General features: G+C 38.3%; 1 protein-coding gene across 1 annotated transcript; it reads left to right on the forward strand.

The window, feature by feature from the left end:
- Positions 1-810: 810 nt before the first annotated feature.
- On the forward strand, positions 811-10,559 carry LOC109073809 (TSC22 domain family protein 1-like). Its single transcript, XM_042754100.1, has 3 exons — positions 811-2,627; positions 7,890-7,941; positions 9,884-10,559. The coding sequence occupies exons 1-3, from the start codon at positions 1,324-1,326 to the stop codon at positions 10,097-10,099; spliced, it is 1,572 nt and encodes a 523-aa protein (XP_042610034.1). The 5' UTR covers positions 811-1,323; the 3' UTR covers positions 10,100-10,559.
- Positions 10,560-13,739: the final 3,180 nt, after the last annotated feature.

Consider the following 13,739-nt stretch of genomic DNA (forward strand, 5'->3'; position numbering starts at 1 on the left):
AAATGAGCAAAACAAGCTTTACAGAGAGAGACAGATTCAAGGTCCATTGAGTACGTCAGAAATTAAGGTTTTAATCTTGAGTAAAGTGATAAGTGGAACAGTGGGGGAAAGGGTAGATTTCTGTACAGTTTAATAAACAAAGTAAATCAAAATATAAAGTGTATATGTTTATATAATACACGTGTGTTCTGTGTATATTTATTATGTGTATATAAATACAAATGTTATGTTTATATGTTAAATATTTATATTATAAATTATATGAATATAAATATAGACGTATATACATGTAAATATTTTTCAAAATATACTGTATGTGTGCATTTATATATACGTAATAAATACACAAAGCACATACTTATGTAAACAAACTTTTATTTAGGATGCATTAATCGTTTGACAGCACTGAATGACTCATAACTAATGAATGGATATGAATTATTAGGTCTGTGTTTTGAGTTCTGGTTCTGACTGTAATTCTCTCAGAGGCAGTAAATAAAGAGGTGTGTGTGAATCTTTCGCTTCACTCAATTCAAGTGCTAATTCTAACAAATTAGGATTAATTTTTTAAATACCTAATTAGTCCATGTACAATATAACGACAATGAATTGGTTTAATATGCTTTATATGTATATTTTATAATATATGTTGAATTTTTATATTTTTATTATTAATTTTACTTTGTAAAAAAAACTAATGAATGACTGTCCACAATGTGTCAGCGGTGGGCGTGTCCTGCGCGCCGCGGCCCCGCCCCCTGCTGGCGTCACCACCGTTGCTAGTTCGTGGTTTTTCGTTCTGTTAGCGTTGATAAGCCAGTGATGAGACAGCAAAGCCGCGAATGAAGCCATTTCTCCCTCCTCACGCGGGCCCGAGAGCAGAAAGCGGCGTGAAACGGATTTAACCGCCGACTCGGAGCGTCTGAGTCCGAATTCACTCAAATCAAGAGTTCGGAGGAGCGTCTCCAATTCTGAGGTGATGTCGACGGACTGTTTATGTTCATTTATCAGCCGGTAACTGACGCGTGTCGCCGACACGAACGCGTATTTCTGTCAGGACATAAACTTAACGATATTCTGCTGATGGATTGAGTTCGCTGTCGGTTAACCGAGCGGCGCGGTTAACGTGCTAACCGGGAGCTAGCCGACGCTAGCCTGCGTTATTCATCATAAACACTCACCGATCACAAGCAGCGCTGAGATTTCTCGGAGCAGCCGTCAAACTCTTTAAATGGGGACTATAAACGGTTTGCTAACGACGTCACTGCACCGACTGTAGCGTGTCCATCAGCTCCAGCGCACCGTTTACCGACGACCGCCGTGATGGCGCATCCGCCGCCGGCCGGTTCGTCGTCCCCCGGGCCGCACAGCCTCGGTATCCCGATGGTGAAGAAGAAGAGCGGCTTCCAGATCACCAGCGTCCTGCCCGCGCAGGTGTCCTCCGCCAGCGCCAACAACAGCATCGCCGACGACACCGAGAGCTACGACGACATGGACGAGTCGCACACCGAGGACCTGTCCTCGTCAGATATCCTGGACGTGTCGGTTTCCCGAGCCACGGACACCGGGGTCCCCGAGCGGAGCTCGTCTGAGGAGACGCTGAACAGTTTACACGGCGGCGAGACACCGGGAGTCGCGTCGCCTAACGAGCCGGTGATGCACCAAGGGTACATGGTCAACGGCGTCCATCATCATCATCACAAGACCGGACGATCCGTGGCTCCTTCTGCGACTCCTTCTGCGACTCCCTCAACGATCCCCGCCGTTCCGCAAGCTCCGGCCCCGAGTGGACGCTCCGTGCAAGCGGAGGCCAGCGGATCCGCGGTTTCTGTCGCTACGGACTCCGCCGCTGGAGCTACGATGCCGGTTGCGTCCGCAAACCCTGCGGCCACAGCGTCGCGCTTCAGGGTGGTGAAGCTGGACTCCAACTCGGAGCCGTTTCGGAAGGGACGCTGGACTTGTACGGAGTTTCACGAAAAAGACGCGCCCCCCGGAGACGCCGCGTCCGTCGCTCACAGAGCAGTGGAGAGCGTGATTCAGTCAGAACACGAGACCACGAGCGGCAGCTCCTCTGCGAGCACCTTGAGCAGCAGCAGCGGCGGCGGAGGAGGAGGAGATGTCCAGCAGGTTTACGCTCAAGACGCGGGCGCTCACCCGGTTCCTCCGACGGAGAGCTCATCCGCTCCGGTTCGATCCTACAGTGTAGAGCCCCAGAGCAGCTACACTCCGGTGGAATACGCTCAGATCGCGGCAAACATCCAGCCTCTTCTGAATCCGATCGCAGGGTCGCCCAGAGCCATCGGGATTCAGGGGCCCGTGTCTCCGAGGCCCCCGCAGATGGGCATCAACCCGGAACAACCTGGAGCACAGCTGTCTTCATCCCGCAGCTCCAGCTCCGCTCAGAGCGACCTGCAGCCGCTGAGGGCCCCGCTGCACCTGGCGGGCCCCGCGTACGTGACGGCCTCGCAGCTGGAAGATGCACAGCGGCTCCTGCTGCAGCACCACACGCTGCTGTCGCTGGCTGCAGGAGGCAGGGCTGGACCGTCTGCGGCTGCGGCTGCGGCTGCTCTCGGACAGGACGGCGCTGTCAGTGCGTTTGCGGTCTCAGCTGGTGCAGATGAAGACAGGTGAGAGACACACTCAGAAACCACGTGTTTTTGGGGCACTGATGACTGTGGTCGTGTTAAAAGTTCTTTTAGGATAGAGATACTTTTATAGTTTTTATTAATATTTTGAAGTTTTTTTTATTATTATTATTTATATACAATTTTTTAATAAGTCTTTATATCTTGTAGAAATGTTTAATTATTTTAGTGTAAAAATATAGGTATTTAAATGTTTAATTATTTTAGTGTAAAAATATAGGTATTTAAAAAAATGATTTTAAATATGTATATAATTTTATTAATATTTTTATTTTATTTAACTTCAAACTAATTTTAAATATATATATATATATATACATATTATATGTGTAAGTTGCTTTGGATAAAAGCGTCTGCAAAATCACTAAATGTAAAAATATATATATATATTTATTATATGTGTAAGTTGTTTAATGTTGTTTTACTTTCCAATCAACAAATGTTTTTATGCATCTGATGTCACTGAAGCTTGAATCTCATAAAGTCCAGGTCATGTTTCAACTCAAAATCAGAGAAAGTTCTAATATGTTGCGCTCCCGTTTTTAGGACCAATAAGATTTTTGTATGGTGAAGTTATTAACATGTCAATAAACCTCAAATTATTGTAATGCAGGACTCTGATTCCTGAAGTGACACATTTTAATAGCATAATCTTTCTAGTGAGCTTCAGTGTGATTCTGCTGCAGCTGCGAGTCAGTGCTGTGGTTTGATGAAGAGTTTGTCCTTGAATGAGTCTGTTCTGTTCTGTTCTGTTCTGTTTGTGGTCAATGTCGGGTCAGTCTAGTGCCTCTAAATATATCCGCTCGTCTCCAGAGAACTCATGTCGCTCCTCTTTCTCCATCTCTTTTAAAACTTTTCCCAGCGATTGGCCTGATCTCCGTCTGCTGGAGTGTGGTCAGTAGCTGTAGTGTGTTAGATTGACCGCGGTCGGCCGTCTGGTTGCCATAGCGACGCACCTGCAGTGACTCAGCAGAAGATGCTCTTGTGAGTGTGGTGCTGATGCTGCGGTGGCTGCGTGTCGTTACACTCATCACGTCCCGCAGGGCTTTAATGCAGTTGATGCATCAGATATTCATGTGTGCGGGGAATGTGGATTGATTTCTGCGCGCATCTTTATCAGCTCTGGATCACCGCTGACCGTTTACCGTCCACAGGGTTAAAGTTACAGAGTACATCATGAATTCTGCTTGATTTTTCTGTTTCTCTGATAGATCTGTATCTCTCAGGTGTTTAACATTTACATTACATTTATATTTATGCATTTGGCAGACGCTTTTATCCAAAGTGACTTACAGTGCATTCAAAGAGAGCAAGAAACATCCACATATATTCACACATTTGGTTACACTTTATTTTAAGGTGTCTTTGTTACTGTGTAATTATACATTGAAGTACTATTATTAATTAGCTGCATGTACTTACTATAGGATTAGGGTTATTGCATGTAATTATGCATCATTTTGTGCAAAGTCTATAGTATGTATATGTAACGTGTAACAATGACTCCTTAAAATAAATTGTTACCACACATTAAAAACAAATACTATAATAATATAGTGTGATGTAGAATGTGTGTTTCTTAATTCTTTAATTCTGTCTACTTTTTAACAGTCCTTGTGTCTCTAATGGATGCCTTTTTTAGATATCTATAAGAAAGTGAAATGGTTAATTTAATATGATATGTAATTCATTGATTTTTTTTTAAATTATTATGAAATTTAAAGCAATTGTATTTTTTTTTACTTTGAAATTACGGTTTCAAATCAATCTTACATCTTTCCTGACTCACTGTTTGATCTGACTAACAAAAGTGAAGGCTCAGTATTAGAATAAAAAAATTAAATTACACAAAATGACTATTTTATGGCACTTGCTGAATTAAAGGGATAGTTCAGAAAATCCTGTCATCATTTACTCACGCTCTATTTCTGCTGGTTTTGTGGTTTTCTGTGCATGAATCTCTTGGTTTTAGCTGATATTAGCCACTGTCTTGAGCTTAGGAACATAACTGTTTATTTATTGGATTTTGGTGAGTTATTTTTTGTGTTAGATTTTAGTAGTGAGTTCTGTTATGAGACAGACTGTAGTTTTTTTTTATCTTTAGTTGATGCAGTGCTGTGTTTGTCCTGTAAGTGTCAGTGAATCTCCGCTCTGGTTTGGTTTGTTTTTAATGTGATTGTGTGTTGTTTTTGTCCTGGTTTTTTTTTTTTTGTGTGTGTGAGTGTGAGAGATGGACAGATCTGCCGTGGCATCTTCTCTTTCAGATTCTTCCTCTGAAATGCTTCATGAGATGACGGAGTTATTCTAGTTTCTGGATGAGTGGTTTTGTTTTTCTGTGGAGGGGGATGTGAGGTTTTTTGTTGTGTTGTGATTTTTGTGTTTTTTTTGTTCTTTTTCTCTGTGTTCAGTGGAGTCGTGTTTATGTAAAGCATTAGTACAGTCTCATAGATCTTTCAGTGGGTATGGAAAGAATAATGTGCTGAACAGCCTGAAGTACGGAGTCTGTTTGGACAAGCACTTAATGAACTTGACATGAGTTCATTTCATTGATTTCTTCTTTTCCTGACAAATGTGGTTGTGGTGAGTTCATTTCATTGATTTCCCCCCCTTCGTCTTATTTCCCCTCTTTTCTTTCTTCTTTCCTTTTCTTTCCTTTTTTTTCCTCTTTTTCCCTTCTTTCCTTATTGATTTCTTCTTTTCCTGACAAACAGGAGTGTCCTGCATATTTAGTTTATAAACAGGTTTCATTTAATTGATTTATACACAGGTGCATCTCAAAGAATTAGAATATCGTGTTCAAAAAGTGAAACTTTCATATATTCTAGATTCATAACATATAACGTAAAGTAAAACATTTGTAACATTTTTGGGCGGGGGTAACTTGTTTTAATTTTGATGAAATAAAGCTTCACAGATACACAGGTATCTGAAAGTCAAATCCTGTGTGTGTATAGTATATATATATAATATATATATATATATATATATATATATATATATATATATATATATATATATATATATATATATCTATATATATATATACATACATACATACATACATACTACATACATACATACATACATATACATACATATATACATATACAGTACAGGTCCAAAGTTTGGAAACATTACTATTTTTTAATGTTTTTGAAAGAAGTTTCTTCTGCTCATCAAGCCTGCATTTAGTTGATTAAAAATACAGAAAAAAAAGTGATATTGTGAAATATTATTACAACTTAAAATAATAGTTTTCTATTTGAATATACTTAAAAAAAATAATTTATTCCTGTGACGCAAAGCTGAATTTTCAGCATCATTACTCCAGCCTTCAGTGTCACATGTAACATCCAGTCTATCACATGATCATTTAGAAATCATTCTAATATTCTGATTTATTATGAGTGTTGGAAACAGTTCTGCTGTCTAATATATTTGATGAATAAAAGGTTAAAAAGAACTGCATTTATTCAAAAAAAAAAAAAAAAAATTCTAATAATATATATCTAATAATATATTTTCTTTACTATCACTTTTTATCAATTTAACACATCCTTGCTGAATAAAAGTATTGATTTTATTTAAAAAAAAAAAGAAAGAAAAAAAAAATTACTGACCCCAAATTACTGACCAGTAGTGTATATTGTTATTACAAAATATTTATATTTTAAAAACATTGCTTCTTTTTTTTTCTTTTTTTTCTTTTTATTCATCAAAGTATCCTAAAAAAGTATCACATGTTCTGAAAAAATATTAAGCAGCAGAACTGTTTCCAACTTTGATAATGAATCATCATATTAGAATGATTTCTAAAGGATCATGTGATAATGATCCTAAAAAATTCAGCTTTGCATCACAGAAATATAAATGATAATTTAAAGTATGGTAAATTTAAAAACAATTTATTTTAAATTGTAATAATATATCACAATATTAATTTTTTCTCTGTATTTTTGATCAAATAAATGCAGGCTTGATGAGCAGCAGAAACTTCTTTCAAAAACATTAAAAATAGTAATGTTTCCAAACTTTTGACCTGTACTGTATATATATATATATTGGACATTAAGGGGTTTGAGTGACAGGGAGTGTGATGTACCTTAGGTGTGTGACTGGTTAATTTATTAATGTTTCTTTATTTGTATCACATTAAAAAAATAAAAATAAATATATAGACTTGTAGTCCTTGAATTCTGCTAAATGAATAAATGTAAATGTGATCTAGAATGGAGTCTGTGGTTCAGGTTTCACCGCTTACATTAACACATCATTTGTTGCTTCATGATTCTTCTGTCTTTTATCATTTTTGTATAGTCTGTGGCCTCTTTCTTTATAATATGAATATGTTCGAGTTATTGGGTGTGGTGTTCTGTTGCACAATGCTTCCTGTGAAGTTGTTGTTGTTATTATTATTATTATTATTATTATAGTTTAGTTTTATGTAAAATTTGACAAGGCAGGTTATTGCAGCACAAAAAAAGAAGTTACTTTATTCTTTTAGCAGCACAACCTGAAATGCATAAAAAATAATGTAAATAAATAGTATTATAAGTTCTTTTTTTTTTAACAGTGAATTTCATTTGGAATGTGTTCATATTTTGATAAACAAGCAAGCAGGGAAATAAGCAAAGCTCCGTTGTCGGTTCTGTTTGAGAGCAGCCGTAGGGGGCAGGGGCGGGGCTTGGCATAGATTAGTCAAATACCCCACGCTCTCAGCCAATGGCGTGCCGCTGTGCACTCTGCCCTCTTTTACTATGCTAATGAGGCAGCGGCTGTGGATCTCCCGCACTGTAAATCTCATTCCGAGTGCCTTTGTGTGGGAATCCTCGGGAGAAATCACACACAGGATTGAGAATGTGATGCTTCTGCATGTGTTTGTGTGATTCTGAGCGCTGGATGGGCGGAACAGAATGAATTCTCCGTGTTACCGTGTCAGTGTTTGTCAGCTCCGCAGTTTTTCCATCTCGTTTCTGTCGTCGGTTCTGGGTGCGGAGAGTCTAGATAACAGGTGAATATTCCCTTCATTGGAGAGAGATTTTGATGATGATGATGATGAGATGGCGATGCTGCTGTGAATGTGGTTGTGTAATTACACAAATGTGATGTCCATCTAAAGGATCCTTTCGCTTTCAGTTGTCTGCATCATCTTCTCAGAAGCGTTGCATTATTCGGTTTATGCAGATCTTATGAAACATCATCCGAACGAATGAACTGACCAGGTGTTTTTCGTTTTTCCCACAGTTCCTCTGGAGCCAGTGTTGTGGCCATAGACAACAAGATCGAGCAAGCCATGGTGAGTCTGAGCTGCTCCTCATGACGATGATTAAATGTGACCCTGGAGCACAAACGCAGTCATGAGTAGCACAGGTATATTCGTAGCAAATTATCCATTTCTCTTTTATGCCAAAAATCATTAGGATATTAAGTAAAGATCATGTTCCATGAAGATATTTAGTAAATTTCCTACTGTAAATATATCAAAACTTAATTTTTGATTAGTAATATGCATTGCTAAGAACTTCATTTGAACAACTTTAAAGATGATTTTCTCAATATTTAGATTTTTTTGCTCCCTCAGATTCCAGATTTTCAAATAGTTGTATCTCAGACAAATATTGTCCTCCTAACAAACCACACATCAATGGAGAGATTATTTTTACTGTCATTAATAATTCAGTCATGGATTTACAGAATATGAAAACGCAGAACAGCCAGGCTGTGGTTTATTAAGCAGGGTAAGTTCTCCTTCACAGCCGCTCACTGTGAGGTAATCGGGTTATTGTTTGGGAGAAAGGTGCTGTGGATGTGATTGGTAATGATGGTGACGAGGGTTTTTGCTGAAATGCGGCTCTGTCTCTATTTGGAGCCTGTGCTTGTTGCTAGGCAACCGCTGAGGGGATGCCCTGAATAATCCGTCAGCTCCACCCTCTGGAGGAAGAACGTTCTGTTCCTTTACGACCTAAAGATTGTTTCTAGTTCGAAACTGCTCCTTGAGTGTGAGTGGAAATAACCCCTTATCCAATCATCACAAATGACTGAAAACATAAGTCGTGACATTATTGATAACTAAAAATAAAAGTCATACAAATATAACCATTACTTGAAACAAAATAAACGTTAACTGAAATATAAAAAACATAGTTGCCAAGGCAACATTTGCAATTAGTTTAAAATAACTAAAGCTAAATAAACTAAAACAAATGAATGCAAATTATATAGACGTTTTTGAAAATAAGACAAACACACAGCATAATTAATAAAACAGTCACTAAAATTTAAGCAAAAAATATAAAAATAAAGTAAGAATTATAAATATTAACAAAAAATATAAGAGTGTACCAATATTCTGAAATAATACTAATCTAATAAAAGACTGATTTAAACTTTAACTAAACCTAAAGTGAAGCTGGAAAATATAGAAAATATAATAGTGTATTAATGATAGTAAAATAACAGCGACGTGAGAATGATTTTGTAGCGTTTCCTGCCAGAAACAATGGATTTAGTTAATCTGTTTGTTGATTGAATACACTGGTGAAACACTGGAGTTCATCACTCTGTTACTTGAATTTGCAACATTGGTAATATTCAGAAATGTTTCTTATTCTGTCACTGATGGAGTTTTGGTTCCTTGCCGCTGTCGCCTCTGGCTTGCTTAGTTGGGGACACTTCATCTACAGCGATATCGTTGACTTAATTGCAAATTATTGCACAGATACTATTTAAACTGAACTGAGCTGCATGATGACATTACTGAATTCAATGATGAACCGCCTTTAACTGTCATTTTGTATTATTGACACACTGTTTTCCTAATTAATGTTGTTCAGTTGCTTTGACGCAATCTTTTTTGTTTAAAGCGCTATATAAATAAAGGTGACTTGACTTGACTTGATTTTTTTTTTGTTTGTTTTTAAAATTGTTATTATAAATAATTTTTTTATGTTTTTGTGTGTTTGGTAATTTTGTGATATTTTTATTTTTTTCTTATTTCTGATCATGTGACACTGAAGACTGGAGTAATGATGCTGAAAATACAGCTGCACATCACAGAAATAAATTACACTTTAACAGAGATTTACACAGAAAACAGCTGTTTTAGATTCATAGAAAACTGGTATTTTAAACCGTAATAATATTTCACAATTTTTACTGTATTTCTGATCAAATGAACGCAGCCTTGTTGAGCAAACGTGTGCCTGCAGTGACTGTGGCGTCTGGTTGTGTTTGTGCAGGACCTGGTGAAGAGTCACCTGATGTACGCGGTGCGTGAGGAGGTGGAGGTGCTGAAGGAGCAGATCAAGGAGCTGATGGAGAGGAACTCTCAGCTGGAGCAGGAGAACACGCTGCTGAAGAACCTGTCCAGTCCAGAGCAGCTGACGCAGTTCCAGGCGCAGGTCCAGACCGGATCGCCCACCGCAGGGGCCCCGGGCCCCGGGCCCACCGCCTGACTACCTCTCGTGACGATACTGTGAACGGACTCCACAATCAACACGGCACAGACGCTGCTTCTCAGACAATCCCGACAGTATTCGCCCACACTCAGCTTGTGTTTTTACCATGTCTCCTTTATTAGTTGGCTTTTAGTCTTGTTCCTCTAGCTGTATTGAACACATAAGGAGCACTTTGTCGTCGACATGTGAATAAGACCAAACGAGCACCGCCGAGAGGACGAGCGTGACCTTTGACCTCTGAACCCTTGAACTCCGTGTGAAGGACTGTGATTTTCTGTGAGCTCGAGAACGAGTTCCGCTCTCGTTAAGTTATTTGCCTTACGGTCCATGGCTCTGGTCACACGTCAGTCTGTCAGTGATTGTGACCTGTGACCTCACAGTATGTGCATGTTTCCTTCAAAACAATGTGACGTCATGCAGTTGCACATCGACTTTAATAAATGACGAGGAAATGAAAGCCGGTGTCCTGCTGTGTTTCTTCACATGGAGAGATGGATACAGGGAGTCTAGTAGCTGTAGGTTGGTTAACATGTTACTCGCTGTATTCAGGCTCGTGACCCCTGAGACGCAGAAAATGCTGACCTTTAGATGCTTTAAAACGACCTTAAGGTGAGACACTGCAGGTGTGCGTTTTCATGCGTCACTCCTCGGTTTTGAGCTCTATTTTGCTTCCATAACATGTCTCTTGTTTCATACTAGTTGAAAGGAAACATGCTAAATACACGGTTAACTCTTTCCCTCCCAAACACAGAATTTTCTGTGTTTTCACTGTTAAACACTAGGGGGCGCTATTACACATCTCCTGAATGAGTCTAGAAATGTGCATTTTCATTTGAATACTAGGGGAATCTATAATATTTTTTTTTAATTTTTATATTTCTAATCTTCCCGAGTGAAATGTGGATCCAGAAAGGACTGTGAAGCTTTGGGAGAACTGTTAGTTTTATTCCCCTCTATATGCTGAAGATTAGTTCATATTTCATTCACACTGATTTATACAATGTGGATCCACTAAAAACATGGTGAAATGTTTGTTTTAGTGTCTGTTGATAGTATTTTCTGATTTATGGAGCGATAAAAATTCAAAATCCCCTCCATAAAAACCTTTAACTTCATTGTCAAAATCAAACTAGAATTATAAACCTGACTTTATCCAATGATCAGGTTTATGATCTGGAAATGTATGCAAATTAGTGCATATCTAATTAGACTAATGTCTCATTGCATATTTAAACATACCATTTCAGAAACTTCTAATACCAAACAGCTGTCAGTGTGTTTAAGTACGATATTAATCATAAGTGCAGCAGTATATGATGATTGATATTATATTCAATCTAAGACTTGGATAGTTCACCCAAAATGATAATTCTGTCATCATTTACATATCTGTACGAGTGTGTTTCTTCCGTTGAACACAAAAGAAGAGATTTTGAAAGTGAGTTGCTGGTAGCCATTGACTTCTATAGTTTTTTGAGTTTGTTCCATACTATGGAAGTCAATGGCTACCATCAATTGTTTGGTTACTCATATTTTTCAAACAACAACAAAAAAATAATCTTTTGTGATACACGTTTGGACAAACTTCAGTGTTGACAATGTTCATTTTTGTGTGAACTATACATTTTTTTTCAAGGGCAAGTAAAGAAGTTGAAGGAATAAATTGAATGGAACACAATGCGTCAATATCAGATCAGATCTGCATTACTTTATAACTGCTTTAAAAACAATGGCTTGAATATCTCTGCTATCAAACATTAGAATATGGGAGAAAAAAAATCACACTGCAAAAAATGCTGCTCTTTCTCAATATTTCTGTCTTGTCTTTTTTTTTTGTGCGAATAAGTAAAGATTCTTAAATCATGACACATTTACTGGAGAAGCAAAATAACTTAAGATCGCTTTTGTTTAATGAGAAACTGATCAAATAGAAGTGTGTTGATGATTAAAACAAGAACCAATATCTGTCAATGGAGTCAGAAAAATCGAAGTTTTCATTCCTCACAGATATTTGTTCTTGTTTTAAACATAAACTCACTTTATTTTGTTCAGTTTCTTTGTTTCTTCATCTTCATTTTGCATCTCCAGTAAATGTGTCTTCTTCATTTAAGGATGTCTAGATATTTAATGCAACATTTAATGCCATGACTTTTTATTTTAAGACTTTCTGCTCTGATTTAAGAGCTTTTTAAAGCCTTCATCTGTGGAAGGGTGAATTAAAACTTTTATACTTTTTACTTATGACAGAAAAGTCAAAATTATGACACACCATGTGATGATTATGGCATAATAATAATGTTTGTGCATTATCATGGGTCATGTTTTGTCCCAAGGAAAATTAGCCATGGTTTATGAGGCCTATGCTAAACCTAACATGTGATGTGTGCGCGCGCACCCGCAGAGAGTCGAGCTCGCGCTGAGCGTCCCCGAGCTGTCACGCGCGGGCCGCGCCCTGCTGCAGGAACTCCCGCAGCGCGTCATTGAGAGGAAAATCTCTCTTTCTGAACAACAAACAGGTCTGTGAGCTCATTATGAGCTGTCGGGGAGTCACAATCACACACTCGGTCTGTCATTTAACGGCTGGTTTCTGTCAGTGCCGAGAAGCCAAAAAACTATTACTTATCAAACATTAAAGAGAATTTCGACATTTACTCTCTTATCACATAGTAATTTACTCATTATGCTAAGAAGTACAGTACAGTTGAAAACTTTACCTGAGATAGTCCATGATTTGGCGGGAAACAGGAATGACGGAGCCGCAGGGTTGCCAGGTTGCACATCAAAACCCGCCCTATTGCATTTCGAGGGGGTGCCTGGTTAAAAATTGTCTTCTAAGGGGTATAAACAAATTTTTTGGCGGGGTACCCCTGATAAAATGTGCATTGCAGGGGCTAAATATAACGTTCGCTTAAACCTGCAGACATTACAAAACAACCCGTGGCCGGGAAAACCGCGGACTTGGTAACAGTAAACGCGCGTGCTGCTAGTTTTTATTTAGATATTTTTCTTGCTTAAATGGTTATTTAATATATTTTCTAATTTCATTTTAGTTTAAGTTTTAGTCATTTTGTTGTGTTTTGGGCCTTTTTATTAGATATTTTTTTCATACGTCTATAGCTACAGTTTTTATTAATCTTCAATTCAGTTTTAGTTATTTTAGTACATCATATTAAAATAAATTAAACATTTTGCCTTGGCAACTAGCTGGAATAAGTTCTTTTTTACTTTCAGGTAAAGTTTATTTTAAAAGATTACATTTTTAAATGGTTTTGGTTTGTTGTGGTCTTGTTATATTGTTTAGAGAGTCGGACTCACAATCCAAGGGTTGTGAGTTCGAGTCTCGGGCCGGCAGGAGTTGTAGGTGTGGGGGGAGTTCATGAACAGTGCTTTCTCCACCCTCAATACCACGACTGAGGTGCCCTTGAGCAAGGCACCAAACCCCCAACTGCTCCCCGGGCGCCGCAGACCAGACCAGACTATGAACAAGGATAGAGGTGGAATGGGAAGTGAGAAAGGGGCAGAGACAATTAATGTTACGAACTAGGCAACTATTTTTTCAAGAATTTTGGAAATGAAGGGAAGTTTAGAGATGGGGCGGAGGTTATTAAAATTGTTGGGATCTAGAAGAACCTTCTCA

This window comes from Cyprinus carpio, unplaced genomic scaffold (genome assembly GCF_018340385.1).
Source record: "Cyprinus carpio isolate SPL01 unplaced genomic scaffold, ASM1834038v1 S000006459, whole genome shotgun sequence".
Classification (NCBI taxonomy): Eukaryota; Metazoa; Chordata; class Actinopteri; order Cypriniformes; family Cyprinidae; genus Cyprinus; species Cyprinus carpio.